Source organism: Sinohyriopsis cumingii, chromosome 7 (genome assembly GCF_028554795.1).
Source record: "Sinohyriopsis cumingii isolate HCF-2022 chromosome 7, ASM2855479v2, whole genome shotgun sequence".
NCBI classification, from domain to species: domain Eukaryota; kingdom Metazoa; phylum Mollusca; class Bivalvia; order Unionida; family Unionidae; genus Sinohyriopsis; species Sinohyriopsis cumingii.
In genome coordinates, this window is record NC_142967.1 from 80883118 (window position 1) to 80902578 (window position 19461).

The 19461-nt window shown below is 33.9% G+C and overlaps 1 protein-coding gene across 2 annotated transcripts in view; it reads left to right on the forward strand.

Moving 5' to 3' along the window:
- Nucleotides 1–591: 591 nt before the first annotated feature.
- Nucleotides 592–19461, forward strand: part of LOC149795616 (heme A synthase COX15-like) — a 37013-nt gene continuing 18143 nt past the window's right edge. The window contains exons 1-6 of one of the 2 annotated variants that reach the window (XM_089965445.1): nucleotides 592–753; nucleotides 4839–4928; nucleotides 7878–8035; nucleotides 11107–11229; nucleotides 13161–13353; nucleotides 16020–16187. In XM_089965445.1, coding sequence (XP_089821571.1) covers nucleotides 670–753; nucleotides 4839–4928; nucleotides 7878–8035; nucleotides 11107–11229; nucleotides 13161–13353; nucleotides 16020–16187 — 816 coding nt within the window. In that variant the 5' untranslated portion in view covers nucleotides 592–669. The remainder of the gene's footprint in view (nucleotides 754–4838; nucleotides 4929–7877; nucleotides 8036–11106; nucleotides 11230–13160; nucleotides 13354–16019; nucleotides 16188–19461) is intronic. The other variant, XM_089965446.1, reaches the window with a different exon arrangement.

Sequence of the window (19461 nt, forward strand, 5' to 3'; positions counted from 1 at the left end):
GATTTATGTCGAGTCAATGGTCCTAAAGTTGTGATATTATCCTATATAAACGAATATATGCATACGAATAAAATATAATCAAAGTTCCATTATACGAAAACTATCATGGTAAATAACAAGGGAAGAGACATTAAAAACATCAGAGAGGAAGAAAGAGGGATACGTCACCCCAATTTGTTTGTTTGTGTTGACATTTGATACATTTTCTTTCTTTATATAGAATTTTATTCCACCGACCATTTCACCGCGCAATTTGCAGATTAAGTCATAAATTGCAAGAGAGGTAAGTACACTTAACAAAACCCATTAATAATAATCTTCCAATTGGATACCTATTTTATAATTTCTAAACAAATCATTTGCTGATCTAAGAAGACGATTTTAATACATTTCCTTGTACCAACCTTCATCATTAAAACTACGTGAAAACCTTTAACAAACGTTTTGCAGTTGCACTTTTACAAATATACACTAATGCAACAGAAATAGCTGCTTGTGTTCAAAATACATTCATGTTTCATGCCGAGGACTCTCGAGATCAGCTGATCATGACCAGGGATTTTTTCTTAGCTCCGTTTCCGGTTTCTCTTTCAGTCACAACATCCGGCTTATATAAGCAACTTCACATGTGAAGCCAAACTTTGTACTTCTTCAAAACCTTCACGCAAAATGCTTGCTCACATGACCAGAACAGCGCCAAACTGCATATTTTCAAGAATATTCTCCTACAATCAAACAGCAAATGTCATACTGGTATCTCTCTCTGTCTGTCTCTGTCTCTCTCTCTCCTGCACACCGTGCCGCTCGTTTTTGTCATAAAATATGAACACTAGGGAGAAAACTCGCACCACTTCTCCCATTTAATTGGCTGAGAGAGGAAGGTTGATAATTGTCAATATTTTTCCTTGTTTCTTTTGAAGAAGGGAATGAGTCTTAAATGTTGTCTATTTTTGCTTCTTTTCTGATTGTGATTTGGGGACTGAGCGTTGTTATAGTTAGCTCCGCACAGCGTCGCGAATGATACCCTCGTCTGTTTCCCGTTGAATGTTCACGTTAGCATATCAAAATATAGATGAAATTACAGAATTTGTTTTGTAAAAGAATGATTTAAATATAATTCATATTGGTATACACAGGCAACACAATTAAATTGATTGGGCCATATAACTAAATACAACTAAGCACTACTAAGAGGCATTAAGTGCTGAAAAGTTGCACTAATCAGTCATTAAAGCACGTAACCAGTCCTCAAAAATTCTGATAGACCGATGCCTAGGACCCCTCTAATTTGTCTGTATAATGGCAAGAAGTCCAGAACTTGCAAGACGAAATTTTTTTACTAGAAATCCCCAAAAATGAGCCAGCAAGTTAATTTTATAATGGAAAAAAAAAATTGTTTGGTGTTGAGAAGACATCATAGGGTGCCTTAACCACCTTAAGATGCTGTAATCACTTTGCATCAATATTATATGGCACTAAAAATAAACTTAAAAAAATCACATCAGCTGGTTCAGCAGATTACCTTCAAGTTTTGTGCACCGCAAGTTCATCACAGTTATAGAGTATTGTGGCAATAGGATGAAGCATGTGATCCCCCACCACAGTGTAACTCCACAGACTTTCAAAGAAATGAGCATCCGTGTCGGAACTATAGAAAAAAACGATGAAGAGGCACCAAAAGGCAAAATAAATAAAGATGACAAAATATTGAAAGTGATGCAGCTACTCAGCACAAATTATATGCCAGAGATCTACATAAACCAGTAATCATTTGTTTTACCAAATATTAACTCACTGACTTATGATTCTTTCTGAAGTCTAACATTAGCATGATCGGAATTTACTTATATTTCATGCTTGGGCCATCTTATGTTATGATACTAGTCTGAAAGTCCAACAAGGTTGTCAGAAGATGATCCATTAAACCACCAATAGTGTTGGGGCCATTAAAATGTTACATTGGGATTATAAAACTTCATTTTGCTACAGCTCTTTTGCACGCCTGAAAGGAAATTTTGGACTGGGACTGACAAAAATAGAATTGCTGATTGGAACTGATGGTAAGAAGGCCAAGACCAGTGTCATGGATATGAGACTTCCAGAGGCAAAAAGAAAACTCAGTAATAAATATATAAAGGAAAACGATGACTGACAAAATGCTAAAAGATACCACAGAAAGAACAGAAATTATAAAGGAAATATTTGGTCCATCAAGAGTTGCACATGCCGACAAAAGCATGGAGTTTAATGAGAGAAAATATAAATTAAAGGAAAACTTAAGAAATTACCGTGAAGACTTTCTTGAGTATTACAGAAATACATACAAAGAAAAATTTCAGACCACTGTATTGATAACAAACACCTGTGCTAATAATAATGCAGAGTACATGAAAAATCAGCTGAAAATTGACATAAAATGCACCCCCCCCACTGTCTATCCTGTTCTAGAACTATACATATCATTCCAGATGATGGATGTGCAGTGTACCCTCTATGTTATAGGAAACTTAAGACTTTCTCTCAATTTTGGCTACTATAAACTGGCACCAGTAGTTTGGCAAGCTAAGTCTGAAGACGAAAAACAGGCATACTTTAAAACATTCTTGACTGTTCAAACTAGAGAATAAAAACATGAGAATGTCACCTCTTCTGATGGCCAGTACACTGTGAAAAGTATATAAAATGTTGCTGAAAGGCCAAACCAAAAGATGCAAGTTAAGTCCACTTGAATGAAAATGCCTAGAAAAAATAAAGTGCATCTTGGTATCCAGAATTGTGAGATGTCATACTTTATTCATCCCATTAAATTTTTTTAAAAGATGGAAAGATAATTATTATGCATACATATAATTTAAGATTGCTTAACTCTTAAAAATAATATTTGCTGTGATTCGTAATGTAATGTATCTTTTGTTCTATAAATAACAGCAGCAATGCCATATGACTAGAAACTCACTCAGTTAAAGGACATTTAATGATGGTTTGATTTACCAGATATGAACTGATGCCAGAATATCTTGTATATGATTCAAGAACATTTAGTGACTTTTGGATTGCTTCATTTGACTGCTGTAACAAAAATATGACTTCATTTCAATTTGGATTGAATATAAATAAATTATTCTTTATCACTGTTGGTTTTGTGTCACAAATTTTCATACCTGAACTAAATCATAAATATTTACTTGCTCCACTTCGCGTTTTGGTTGTCATTTATGTCGTGTAAAATACTAATTTGAATGAGCTTTCATTAGCTGGGTCACTCATTTCTGGTGTGTATTTAGGGAACATAAAACCGTAATCTTCTTTACTGAAGTATCTTAGCAATAATGGTGCTGGTAAGACTCACACAGTTAATGAACAATAATGCATGCAGTTTAAGTACACTATATATAAAGAGTTGTCTGTTATGATTTTTTTGAGTCACTGGTATCGTTATAAAAAAATGATTTTTATCCATAAAAATAATAGGGATTTTCATTGTATTTTCTTAATGAGTGGCTTCTTAGCTCTATTTAACAGGAATGATTCCATATTTGCTGAAAGAAGAGTGGTCTGTATACATGTAATCCACCATGTTCATCCTGGAGTTCTAAAAAAGTTCATTTTGATACAACTATAGTGTCACAGCATAATTAATGTAATTAGCTTGCTGCTTTCACTTAACGTCAACAGCAAGAAATGAACCAAAGAAAATTTTACGTAAAAATGAACGTAATCAGCATTTGAATACAAAGAAATGCATAGTAAGCAGCTAATAATAATAATAATAATAATATTGATAATAATAATAATATTGTAATGATAATAATTACAATGGAAGGTTTCCTGATCTATTTTATTTGTACCAGATGTTATCTTAAAAACTATTTTAAATGAGATTGACTTCAGTTTACTATTTGTGATTTTTTTGAAAGGTAAATCAAGTATTAATATATTTATTTAAATCGATATATTTATTTTCAGCACCCATATTTAAGTAACCAAAATAACGTTACATCAGTCATATAGCCCTTTTGTTTTTCTTACTCAAACCCAATGTTATCAATCTTCACCTGTATAGTTATAATCAAATAATAAATTCAGTTTCTTTTTTAAGCAAAGTACAGAATTATTTTTTTTTAATATATTAAAGACAAAAATGGTGTTTCCTAGTTTAATTGCAAAGAACCCCGTAGTTTAATTAGTGAATTGTTTAGTAGCCCATCATCAGCTCTATGATGACAGTTTTGTCCATTTGAACATTGTTTTCTTTTTAAAGTTGACATAATTTTGTAAGTCTCACTGTAAATATTATGAATTTGGTAAGGACAAATTACTGTCCTAGTTTGGGGAATACTAAAAATGCTTTTTGGCCAAGTAAAAAAGTAATTTGAGACTGTCAGGCCACAAAAACATATCTACAACCCACTATCTTGAGGCTAGGCAATGTGTTTACAAATGGCTTACAATCTATAGTCATAAAAATTAACACACATAACATAGTAATACATAACACATAGCCCCAAAATAAGAAGAAAAGGTACTAGCAACAACTAAATCCGTTATCATCTTCCAAGATTTGTTTGGAGATCTGATCAAATATTACTTGACCTTCCAAATGTACATGAATGCCCATTAAGTGGATGTTTTCATGGTGGTAAGTCAGATAGTTGTCAGTAAAATAATTAATTTGTAAAAACTGAACAGTGCAATGAAATAATTACAATATAACGAAGAATATGTCTTGATTAAATGAGTCACCATCTATAAGTAAAGTATTATTATTATTATTATTATAAGAAAATAACCTTTGTAATGGACATATTTGTTGACTAAGCATACTTTTATCTTTACAGAGAAGTTGTAATCAAGCTCAACGAAACATTCACTGGGCTCAGTACAGGTTGTCCAGAGTATTCCAGACAGGTAGACATGGAAAGGTAAAGGTTAGTAAAATAACCTCACTTACTGGTATGTGAAGTAGACATGGGATTCCTTCAATTTTGGTATGCTGTCAGGGCTATACTGTTAGACTTCTCTTTTGAAAGAGAACATTTATTTGCAAAATAGGAGTATTAATAAGAATCATTAAGCCTTATTTAAAAATATGTCAGCATTGTTATAGTTGAAATTAGCTATTTCTTGAAACAGGTTTGCAAAATTACTAACATCAGAGATGCTGCCAGAGTGCGTGAATGCACAGATTGTGTTACATTTGTACAGATTCCCCCATTTGATAAATCCTGGCAGCATCTCTGCTGTAAGCAAGGGACAGTATATTAACCGTATCATCAAAGGAAGACATTTTGTTTTTCATAGGATTTCAGTGCTGAAAATCCAATAGAAAATCCTAATAATATTTATTCACAACTATTTTTAAATTGGCACATTGGTACCACTGTAAATGTCATGTTTGCATGGGAATAGATTTGTAACATGCTGTTGGTAAAATATCAGATAATCCCAGAATTTAATCTTAGAGGAATAATAATTAAATTTGAACAACACATTTATAATGGTGTTTGATTCTTCAGATGACTTTTTTGGTTTGTTGGAACTGTTTAGAGATAAGCTTAGGAACTTAGTATATTTACCATTTGACATTTAAAAAATAAGTCAAATCATTATGTACGTCAGATACTGAATATCAAAAGACAGCTGTAATAACCCAAAATATAAAATCTGGAATATATTGTACAAAAATCTGGAATGTTATTAAAAAATCTAGAATTTTTATTTATCATTTGGGATATTATACTTTGCTTCTTTGGAAAGTAATTTTTAAAAATATTTTAAAGTTCTTTTTTTTTAATGCTTATTAAATACTATTATGTTGGTTCATTTCCTGATATTAGATTTATTATGCATAGACCTTCCTGACATTAATTGTTTGATATGATTCAAATTTAACGGTTAGGTAGATTAAGCAAGAACTGTGTTTGCAATTGCTCCAATTTTATTTAATTATTTAAAAGTAATGGTAATTAAATGTAGTGTTTTGAAGAATAATATTCATGTGTCAGTTTTTAGTTTTGGGTATTCCAGTTTGCTCCTAAGGGGAGTTAACCCAATATTAGATATATACTACAGCATCATAAGTAAATTGACTGCCATTGTACACCAGTGAAATGGTGGTCATATGTGCAAAATGAAGTATTGATAATTTGAGATGTATTTTCTGTACAAAACTCCTTTCAGTGAAGCAGTGTTGTAACTCAAACCTAGCAGTATAATTGACGCATCACTTGTCCTAATGTGATTATTGTTGAATTCACCTTCAGAAATAAAATAAAATAACCTGAGATAGATCTACAAGGATGTGTTTTTAATTGTAAAAGGTATATTTAATATTTCCTGAGTTTGTATGAGACCTGGGACATTGCTTACTATGGATTTCTGTGTGCACTATTGACTGCGACTCTTACAGTTTATAAAAAGGCAGAAATATTTTGATGCTAAAAATGGTACTTTATTGGAGAAAAAAATATCATCATACCTGGAATCATGATTAAGACCCAGGAATTTCCTGGGAAATCATATGTATGCAGTAAGCTTTGTTGAGACCAGAAGGATAAATATTGAAGAAATTATATTTGGATTAAAAATGTTTATTTTTATGTATTAACCACAGGGGTCTGTTCTTGGACCTGTTCTCTTCATTCTGTATACTCAGTTGCTCTCAAGTGTCATAGATCATCATCCAGTGTCTCACCAATTGTACGCTGATGACACCCAAATACACAAATCTAGCCACCCAACTGAAGTTGATGCTACCATCCAAGGTGTGGAGAGGTGCATTTCTGATGTGAAATCATGGATGACATGTAACAAGTTGCAGATGAATGATGATAAAACTGAGTCCATTCTGATCACAACACAAAGACTTTCTCATTCACATCCTTTACCTCAAACAATAAATATCAGCAACACCAACATTAAATTCACACAATCAGTACGAAACCTAGGTGTTACTCTGGACAGTACTCTCACATTGCACCAACATGTCATGAACATATGCAAGGCTGCATATCTTGAGCTGAGACGGATCAGCTCAATTTGCAAATATCTTTCAGTTGATGCCACTAAAACACTTGTGTGTTCATTAGTACTTTCAAGACTGGACTGTTGTAACTCAGTTCTGTCTGGTTCATCTCAATATCTACTCCAGAAACTTCAAAAAGTTCAACACACAGCTGCTCGGATCATACTTAGAGTACCACGATCAGAGCACACCTCCCCACTGCTCTGTACCCTACACTGGCTATCCATTTGATTCAGAATCAAACACAAAATTTGTTCTCTGTGCTATGTTTCACTGTTGGACTCTAGTCCAACATACCTATCCGACCTCACCCATGTGTACACAACAGCAAGAAACTTACGCTCCTCTTCTGACAATCATATACTCATTATTCCCACTATGAAAACAAAGTCATATGGACAGTGTTCCTTTGCATACCAGGGCCCAGCAACATGGAATGAATTGCCCACTGAACTTAGACACAAAGACACAGTGATCACATTCAAGAGGGCTCTCAAAACTAAGTTATTTCGACTGCAAGAACAAACTTAAAGACCTAATAATGTTTCCTACCTGAAATATTCTCAGCATGTTTTTTATTTTTTAATGTTTTTCTAATTTCATGGTGTTTGTTTTTGTAATAATATTATTATATGTTTTTTATCTTATAGGTGTTGTCTAATGTTGTAAAGTGCTTAGAGCTTCTAATGATTAGGCGCTATACAAAGTCCTCATTATTATTATTATTATTATTATTATTATTATTATTATCTATTTTGTTAGGTCCCTGATATTTTGTATGCTCAGAAATGTGTAGTTGAATGTAAACATTTGGATTGCTTCATTTCTGAAATGTAATATACTCATCTTGCAGAAGATAGTTCAGCAGGTTCGTCGCACAACTACATCAGCAGTGAATGTTGGAACTCTTAGTCCAGAAATCCCACTACGGGCCCAGAAGATTATTGGTAAATGGCTCTTAGGATGTGCGGGCATGTGTTTTGGTGCTGTAGTTTTAGGAGGAGTCACAAGGTATGATAACAGTTTTAAAACATTTTGTTATTAACATATTGTCGGACGAAAGTAATACAATAAAAAATATGAAGATAAACATTTGTGAAATACTATGATATGCTCATTCTTTCTCCATTAACATTACATTGGCAGTATTTTACGATATTGAACACCTTTATACTGCACAATGCATGCATCAAAAAATAGTATAGTGTATTATTACTTTGTAAACAAACCTTGTACACTCATGTTGTAGACTCTTTGGGTGCTAGTTTATTGGATTTGTTTGTGGATGAACTAAAGAAACTGTTTCGTTTGTTTGAAAGTAGAGATGATACAGTGAATGATGTGGACAAATTTACTGAGTCACAAATTAAACTTTAAAACAAGCAAATGAATGAACCTGATATTGTTAATGTCCACAACAAACCCGAGAGATGCAGTATTGAAAATACCATTCTGATCATTTAAACAGTTAATTAGGAGAAATGTTTGTAACTTTTCATAACTGGAATGGTTCAGACTAAAACCAGTACTCTCTGGGGTACATAAAAATAGCATAGAAAAGCATACTGAGGCCAAGAGCTATTGCATATCTATCAGAGACTTACCATTTTACAAGTCATTCAAAACACTAAATTCAACACAGAATTGCAACTGAACGTTTTGTTAGAAACCTAAGATTCTCAGAGCCAATAAGCCGAGATGCCAAAAAAGTATTATTTCCACTGGCTAAATGGATGGTCACATAACATATGCTTTGCAATTTAGCCCATTTAACTGTTTTGATACAATGTTAGGCTAGTAATAGAAGACACACACTGTATGATACAGGTCATAGCTGGGGTCTTTCTAACAGCAAGCATGCAAGTGACATGACATAAACATATATCTTCTTTAGTTGGTAATAAAAATAGTAATTTAATATACTTAGATTTATACATCTTGAATTTTCTCAAAATTTACTTTCTTAGTTAGTTCTGCTATTTTGAGTGACATCACTCATGTCATGGAAAACATGATACACACTGAAATTGTACTGTAATTTCGACTGCATTTCCAACTGAAATCACATTCACTTTACTGCACTGAATTGACCCAATAAATCCAGTCCATCATAAGCAGAAAAGCAGGATTGAGTTGGATTAACAGAAAAGAAAAACAAAACTCATCAATTGTAGACCAACTGCAAAAGATTTTTTGATGTGCATTCATTCAAAATATGACTACAAATTTCAAGTTTAAGTAGACCAAAATGAGATTTTTTAGAAACTAATGTTGAGCATGCAGTAAAGTTCAAAGGTTGCAGGGTGGTGCTATGTGTGCATTAATATTGTTATTGTGTATTGATAACTCCATGGTTGTGTATATGTTTTGGAATACAGCATAAATTCAGTTACTTTGTTTCTCATAGTGTATTTCTTTATTATTAAGCCTTATGTAGGAAAATGAAATGAGTATATAATAAAATGGTTACTGCATGTGTATGGGAATATATGAACTTGTTTTTTCAGACTAATACTTCACTCCCAAAGGTCATGCAATATTAGTATAAAAAAAAAAACGTGTTCATATTTTCCATTAAAAATGCAGTAACCTATAAATATAAAAACGGTACAATAAAATGATTCATTGAAGATTAGAATATCTAAAAAAAGATACAAAAATTAAAAAACATTTAATATGCTGTATTAAGGGAACAAATAAATGTGTTTGATGGGATAGGTCTTACTTCAACATTTATAAATATGTATATTCAGGACATAAAAACATGATTGTTTATCTTGGCAGTTTGTCCTTGATATCTTCATTAATATTGTTTCTTTAAAATAAATGTGTAGATATGAATGATTCAAGGACTAAAAGCATCAGAGCCAGTAAGGAAGAACATAGAGGTAGTTAGCTTAGATTACCTGAATAATTATGGAAATAAAACAAGAGATTAATGTTTTTCTCAAATTTGACCTCACATTTGGAATGCACCATGCAGATAGACATTTAAAATTAGTATTATATACCTCTCCTTAAACAAGAAAACCTTGAGGATACAAATAATGTATATGAACTCTTTATAAAATATGGTTAGAATATATTACATTCTTATTCAAGCTTGATGCATTTCTAGAATGTAACTACATTAACCCATCCCTCTTGTTGATAATTGTTTATTGGTTTTAACAACACTTTCAACATGTTATTGGTTATACGATGCCAGGATAATTGTAGCTTATTGTTGTTCCCAAGTACACACTGAGGCAAGCAGACCTTGGATTACAAGCCAGGTGCCTTACCATCTGAACTACCACTTTCTTGTATTGTAGAAATTTAAAGTATCAGTTTTCTTTTATCTTTGTAGTGCAGTCTGATTTTGTGAAACAGATCTTCATTGGTTGATGATTACTTTGATTTGGCACCATGAGTGGGAGGAATTAAACTGATGTTCGTAAAATCAAAAGATCATTCATCCAATAATTTAGACTGTTGTACAGTTTTAAAAATTGTCTTAGTTCAGTTGGTTTAGTTCCATAGCAGTTGTCCCTAATGCCAATCAGTAGATTCAAATTAGTTTTGTTTGAGCTGGGTTGGCTTAGCTTCTTAGCTGCCAGTGCTAATGGCAGTTAATGACTATAGTATGTATTTAAATTAGTCTGGTTTGAGTTGGATTGGTTTAGCTCCATAGCAGTAGACCCTAATGGCAGTCATTAGATTCAAATTGGTCTGGTTTGAGTTGGGTTGTTTTAGCTCCTTAGCAGCCAGTGCTAATGGCAGTTAATGACCATAGTATGTATTTAAATTGGTCTGGTTTGAGTTGGGTTGTTTTAGCTCCTTAGCAGCCAGTGCTAATGGCAATAAATGACCGTAGTATGTATTTAAATTGGTCTGGTTTGAGTTGGATTGGTTTAGCTCCATAGCATTAGACCCTAATGGCAGTCCATGGCTATTGTTTGAATTTAAATAAGTCTGGCTTGATGTTTTTTGATAACATTAAATTGTTTTGTGGTAGCAGTCATTTTAAGTGATGTAAACATAGTTAACATTTATTGCTTTCATTTGTAAGTGAATTTTGGAGATATTCTATGTACCTGCAGATTAACAGAGTCAGGTCTGTCAATGGTCGATTGGCGTCTTCTAAAGGATATGAAGCCACCTCAGAATGAGCAAGAGTGGGAGGAGGAGTTCAAACGCTATCAGCAGTTCCCAGAATACAAATAGTAAGTGGATTCAATAAGGACTTCCCTATGAATTCCTCCTTTTTTATTGGCCAAGTCAGAGCAAAACAATAATCACTTTGAATTGTTCCATTGCTAAAACATTAAGCAGTTTACATTATTCCATTGTTAAGACATGAATTACTTTACATTGTCCCATTGTTAACACATTGTGTTATGTATATCTGTATTGTGTCATTACTTTTGGTCCATGTCTGTTGATTACCCTGAGCAATAATGAACCTGTTTACAAGTTTTGGGTAATTTCCCTTTGGATGATTAACTCATGTGGGTTCCATTGTGATGTGGGGATGTATTGTGAAATATGTCACATGGGAGATATTGCAACATTGATCAAGTAGGAAAATATTGCGACAGAGAGCCATATGGTGTATATATGACAAAGAAGTGGACAATTAATTCATTCCTATTTCCTGTGTTCTTGTTTTAATATCAGTTTGCAGATGTGTTTAGTGTTGTGTTTAGATATACTTTGAGAGGACTCATTTGTTTGGATTATTCATGGAACTATAAAGTGCTCACTGATTTTGGACTAAAATATTATTCTGGGATTACTTGAAATCGTTCAAAGAAGTTTTGGATAATGCCGTTGTGATACATTAAGATTGTTGGCACTTCAGCATATTCAGGGGTATTGGTACATTGGCACATTTGGGATCTGAAACTCATATGGAACACTGTTCTTCTGGACTTGTGATAGAAATTTTTAGGATCATGTTGGATTTAATTTACAATATTGTAAGTTCTTCTTAAACTTTCATTATATAACTTAATGAATTAAATAATTTTTAAGTTTTACAAATCTTGTTGGTGTTGCTTCTTTCCATTACTTTGTTTACGACAATAGAGTCATAACAAATGCTACATAGTTAAAACATTAATCACTTTATATCAGAGCTGCATTTAATTTAGGATTTAGTAATGGCTTTTGTACTTGTACTTGATGCAGCAAAATTTATCCGTGTGCAGACAATACTGCTTTGACTATATCTTCTGGATTATTGTTTTTGGTAATGCTAATAACTAAGGACATGAAAATTCATTATTTCAGTTATGTACAGAACATTTTGACAAGACATATATTTTCCCTTCACCCATTTATTCATTTATTTATTTTGTTTATATTTACATTGTTTACGAAGTTCTGGATTTTCCAGTATAACATGTAACATTTTGTTTTAATTTATTTGAATATTTATAGATCATTGGCATCATAGTTGGGATTTGGTGTCAGAGTTAAATGTGTAACAAATGTAGTTTTTAAATAAAATATTGTTAATTAAGGTATAATATTGTTTTTTTTCACATGTTTACTAAATACTGACCATTGAATACAGGTAAATAGCACAGATCAGATTAAATAATAAAATGTTTTCAGAATTTTTAAGTAGGAAAAAGTTAATCTTTTGTATGTTCTACATATGACAGTGTCCAGTTATGTACACGTGTTATATGTCAAGTTTCACAAAAGGCTTCAGTTAAAAATGCTGTGAAATGAAATATTCTGTTTTATTATGCTTGTTTGTGCCCATATCCACTTGTGTAACAAGTTATATGTACAGCTTTGTCAATGCATTGTTTTTCTCATCATCTTCAAGTCAGTTTTATAAATATTCATTAAATAAATGCTCAGAGGGAGTGCAACCAGTACAAAGAAGTTGCTACATGTTTTCACATTTTTGCATTATTATAACACTTTTGGGCACCATTATCAGGGCCAAGTACCTAAACAAGCATTCCCAAATAAAACAAATGCTGATAATAAACTTTGTATCAAATGTTGTCCGCATATATTTGGCTCTTACTTAAAGTTCAGTAGTTTTCTAACCCCCACCCACCCCAGGATTTTTGGGGTCTAGCTTTAGAGGCTTTTATATATGTTGCTAGATGGATTTCATTTTACACAATTTCAGCACGAGCAGCCATAGAGAAATGACCCTTCCTGACTTTAAGTTTATCTACTATATGGAGTATGCCCATCGCATGTGGGGTAGAGCTGTAGGCCTTGTTTTCTTGTTACCGGCAGCATACTTCTTGAAGAAGGGATGGATCTCCAAGGCCATGAAACCCAGACTTGCCATCTACGCAGCATTCATTGGATTCCAGGTAAAAATATCTTTAAAAATTTCCTTATTTACGGCAGAGTTTTGTTTCATGTTTTGATGTAGTGTGAATTAATTTATCTTTGTGGTCATACATTTCTATGGTTTTGTAAAAAGTTAGACTTTAATCTGTATTTAAATTTATGGGCCATGTTCTGTCTATAGTAGGATTATTGTTTGTTGTATCTTTAATATCATGACTTGTAGCAACCACAAAATCCCCAAAAACTGGTACACCATGAAAAAAGTCATTTGACAGTAATGTTCATTTTAAATGACAATACTTTGTCTTTCTCAATCAGCATTTGTCAGTTATCTAATTATTATAACAGATACAAGTTAACCTGTGCAATCTTCATGTAATATTAGTAATAATTACATTTTTCTTATTTTATTATTAGTCTCATCAGTATTTTACATTGAGTTAAGTGTAACATATTTGCAAGCTTCACTGACATAATGTGGATTAACATCTACGTTGAGTTAAGTGCAACATATTTGCAAGCTTCACTGACATAATGTGAATTTACATCTACATTGAGAGCAGTGTGATTATATCTTGTTTATGGCATATGATGGATAATGCTAGAATAAAAAAAATAAAAATAATAAAATTAAACTTTATAAGACTCAGAAAATGTAAAGCTTAAAGTTAGATTGAGAAAAAATGTAGGAGAGAGAGAGAGAGTCGCAAGCCAGGACATTCAAAATGTTCTGCCAGGTTACGTACTGATCTGCACATTTTAATATTGTTGCATCAAATAAGGTCACGGTCATTCTTGTTTTTAGAGGTCATTTGACAAAACGGTCAATATCATGAACAAGGTAAAATCTTTTCTGTGTCAGTGGCACAACCATTGTTGGTTCTGGACAGGAATTCCTATGGAGAAGCCCCAACTGGAAGCAATTGTATGCCCATATGCTAGTACATCTGACTGGGGGTTCCACTTGTGGCCAGACTTTGATATGGTCATTGGCAGGTTGGGACCAGGCTTTTTCACATCAGTCTCATCAAAATGAAGGCTATCTTAAACACCTTTTAATTCTGGAAGAACTGATTTAACTCCTTAAGCAGGAGTTAAATCAGTTAAATCTCTCGACATGGACATGCTGGTTTTACAGTTTCTCTGTTGGTGTTGCCAACTTGAGATAAGCGTAAAAGGCAGACATATTCCCTGCAGACTCATTGTCCTAGATGACATTATCTCCAGGAAGGGTAAGGTTATTCATACAGAATAGTCCATTCATTGGTTTTTCATAAAATTTGTTTACTTTGTAAGTATCCGATGATCAGCTACTTTTTGTGACAAGATGGATCCAGAAACTTGGTCTGTGGATGCACTGTTAATCAGTTAAGTTGTGTTATTGGCCTTTGCCTACCCCATGCCTCCCCACCCAAGTCCAAAAATAATACAGAAATTGAGGTCAGAATTGCAAGATAATTATGATAGCTAATCTCAGATAAAACAAGTCCTGAGTCAACGATCTACTTGATCTAGCAATAGACCTATTCTGGCAGATTATGACTGAACTGAATCTTCTCAAACACCCCTGCCTGGATCATCTTCTCCTTCATGTCTGGCTCTTGCAAGAGAATGTAGACCTTTGATTGTGGAGAGAATCTTGTGAGCAAGAAGGCTCTTGCACTCTAATGGCTTATGAGGGAAAGTGGTGTGTTTTCAGGGTCTGGTGCCAAGTCAGACACAATTTCCTTTTGAGTACCTTGATCCCTCAACTGGCTGACTTTTTTCTCAACAAGTCTTCAAAGTATCTAATGTCAGTTTCCAAGGTCAGCTTGCTTTGTAATACAAATAATATTTGCCTTTGATGTCCTGTCAGTAAGTGCAAACAATAAGTTTACTGCTCACTACCTGTTGTGTTAATTCACCACCAGATCTTCTATTTGCTTGGCATCAGTAGTTATATTTAATACAAATGGGCATTGATGTTTGCAGGTAAATAGTATATACAGCAATAACTTGTTTAATAATACTTTTTGTAACCCATGCTAGCGAACAGATTGTCACTTGCACTCAAGTGAATGTATTTTCAAATAATGATTTTTATTTGCAAAATACTGTCATATAGTTGACCTGGATATAATTCAATCTTGGTTATTTTGCACCTAACACTATGTTATGTGTGAAAGGTACAGGTCTTCAGGCAATCGGTGGATTATTTCCCTCTTGTTTGCGATTTTGTTGGATCCTGTTTTCAGTCAGATAACATTTTAAAAGCTTTCAGTATAACCAAACACAATTTGTTTCACATTGTTCACATCAATAAACAATGTGTTGTGTGTTATTGGGTGTAAGCAATACACGCTTTAGTATATGCCTATGTTACATATACAGAGTTTGTGGGTTATTTTATTCTTTAATGCTCATGATGAAAAAAAGAGGAATAAATGATAACAATACAAGGTTAGTTTCTATCATCTTATTATCAGATAAGCATTTTGTTTATTTTATTGCAATTTACAGGAGGGAGGGATAAATTAAACACAAATTTATATCGTTTCTTATGTCTTGGGACATGTGACATAGGTTAAAAAAAAGTTTCACCATAAATTCTGGGACAGGAAGAAAAAATATTATTTTATCATGTCCCAATATATATGGTAAATATGGTAGCAATACACCATAAATCAGTATTGTCTGACTTAAACAGGGTTTCATGGGCTGGTACATGGTAAAGAGTGGACTACAGGAACAAACCCAATCTACCAACATCCCGAGGGTCAGTCAGTATAGGCTGGCAGTACATCTTGGCTCTGCATTCTTCTTGTATGCACTTTTCCTCTGGGGAGGCCTCTGTCACCTGCTGACACCACTTAAGGTAAGGGCTATTATTCTTCTTAATAAATAAGCAGCTGATTTGTTCATGTGTTTGCATTATTGGTGCTTCAACTAGGAATTTCTTGCAAAGGGGAAGGAGGACAGGAGGGGCACCTTTGGTGATATGGGCACTCTTAATGACCAAAGGGGCATTTTTTGCAACTTAAGGACCGACAGCCAATGATTAATAACATAGCATGATCTCCTTTGGGAATAAAATCAAACAAAATAACACTAATAATATGCATTGTATTTGAATGCTATAGAGAGAGATAGAGAGGAGGAGCTTTGAATATTGGAGATGGGGTGGCAGAGATGGAATTGGGGTGAGCACTAAGGGCAGACGGACAGAGTGGGTGAGTTCCCCTGTATATTTATCTGGCTGGAACACTGTTTAAATTAGGTGCCATCAGACTAGTGGTAGGTGAAATGCCCTACTGTACAGTTTGCCAGTGAATGGTGCTTGGTGGCCACAGCTAACAGTCCTACTGTACAGGTTGCCAGTGAATGGTGCTTGGTGGCAACAACTAACAGTCCTACTGTACAGGCTGTCAGTGAATGGTGCCTGGTGGAACAAGTCAACAGCCAAGGGAAGTAACTTACTGTAAGCAGTACATGCAACTGTTGTTTAACTTGCAGACAAACTGGTCATCTGAGACATTTAAACACTGACTTGTAGAACCTGGATATGTGGTCTAATTACTTTGACTGTCAGACACCTGACTTGTGGTTTGACCAATATAACTGACATTGTGGATTAAATGTACATTTTAAAAGCAATTTATGTTTATTTGTTAATCTTGGAAGAGCATAGTTTAAAATCACAAAATTATATGCTGTACCATCTTGAAATGAGCATTTGTCTACTCGTTGAACATGCTCATGCCCATGAGAGGACTGATTGTTTAGTCATGTACAAATACTTCTGAACCAATAATGCAAAAGTCTTGTTACTGAACACACCCAAGCTATGTACAGAGAATACCATTAATAAAACTTTGATAAGAAAATTTTGAGCTTTTTTCATCATCAAGTGTACAGTTGTATTACTGTCAGAGCTGAGTTTCAATTGAAGACAAAGTTTGTATATGGCTTCAATTTAGTGCTTGGACATTTTTTAATTTATTTATTATTTAATGATTGGTTATAGCCTAGCAAATCTTTGTCTGTAAAGGTCAGATTAGATAAGCTAGACTAATGAGAATTGAATTTAATGCACATATAGGAGTACTTACACCAGAGACCAACCTAGACCCCCAAAATAAGGAGTCACTTTTCCCACCTGGCAAAATGGGGGAAGTTCAGGATGAAATAGTACCAATATCACCTGATACTTTACCTTAGTCTTACTCCACACAGATAACTTAAACACAGTCCTGACCAGTATATAGTAAACCAGGAGTTAACCTTATTCCATGCAGATAACTTAAACACAGTCCTGACCAGTATATAGTAAACCAGGAGTTAACCTTATTCCATGCAGATAACTTAAACACAGTCCTGACCAGTATATAGTAAACCAGGAGTTAACCTTATTCCATGCAGATAACTTAAACACAGTCCTGATCAGTATATAGTAAACCAGGAGTTAACCTTATTCCATGCAAATAACTTAAACACAGTCCTGACCAGTATTTAGTAAACCAGGAGTTAACCTTATTCCATGCAGATAACTTAAACACAGTCCTGACCAGTATATAGTAAACCAGGAGTTAACCTTATTCCATGCAAATAACTTAAACACAGTCCTGACCAGTATTTAGTAAACCAGGAGTTAACCTTATTCCATGCAGATAACTTAAACACAGTCCTGACCAGTATATAGTAAACCAGGAGTTAACCTTATTCCATGCAGATAACTTAAACACAGTCCTGACCAGTATATAGTAAACCAGGAGTTAACCTTATTCCATGCAGATAACTTAAACACAGTCCTGACCAGTATATAGTAAACCAGGAGTTAACCTTATTCCATACAGATAACTTAAACACAGTCCTGACCAGTATATAGTAAACCAGGAGTTAACCTTATTCCATGCAGATAACTTAAACACAGTCCTGACCAGTATATAGTAAACCAGGAGTTAACCTTATTCCATGCAGATAACTTAAACACAGTCCTGACCAGTATATAGTAAACCAGGAGTTAACCTTATTCCATGCAGATAACTTAAACACAGTCCTGACCAGTATATAGTAAACCAGGAGTTAACCTTATTCCATGCAGATAACTTAAACACAGTCCTGACCAGTATATAGTAAACCAGGAGTTAACCTTATTCCATGCAGATAACTTAAACACAGTCCTGACCAGTATATAGTAAACCAGGAGTTAACCTTATTCCATGCAGATAACTTAAACACAGTCCTGACCAGTATATAGTAAACCAGGAGTTAACCTTATTCCATACAAATAACTTAAACACAGTCCTGACCAATATTTAGTAAAGCTGGGAGTTAACCTTATTTCATACATATAACTTAAACACAGTCCTGACCAGTATATAGTAAACCAGGATTTAACCTTATTCCATGCAGATAACTTAAACACAGTCCTGACCAGTATATAGTAAACCAGGATTTAACCTTATTCCATGCAGATAACTTAAACACAGTCCTGACCAGTATATAGTAAACCAGGAGTTAACCTTATTCCATGCAGATAACTTAAACACAGTCCTGACCAGTATATAGTAAACCAGGAGTTAACCTTATTCCATGCAGATAACTTAAACACAGTCCTGACCAGTATATAGTAAACCAGGAGTTAACCTTATTCCATGCAGATAACTTAAACACAGTCCTGACCAGTATATAGTAAACCAGGAGTTAACCTTATTCCATGCAGATAACTTAAACACAGTCCTGACCAGTATATAGTAAACCAGGAGTTAACCTTATTCCATGCAGATAACTTAAACACAGTCCTGACCAGTATATAGTAAACCAGGAGTTAACCTTATTCCATACAAATAACTTAAACACAGTCCTGACCAATATTTAGTAAAGCTGGGAGTTAACCTTATTTCATACATATAACTTAAACACAGTCCTGACCAGTATATAGTAAACCAGGATTTAACCTTATTCCATGCAGATAACTTAAACACAGTCCTGACCAGTATAAAGTAAACCAGGATTTAACCTTATTCCATGCAGATAACTTAAACACAGTCCTGACCAGTATATAGTAAACCAGGAGTTAACCTTATTCCATGCAGATAACTTAAACACAGTCCTGACCAGTATATAGTAAACCAGGAGTTAACCTTATT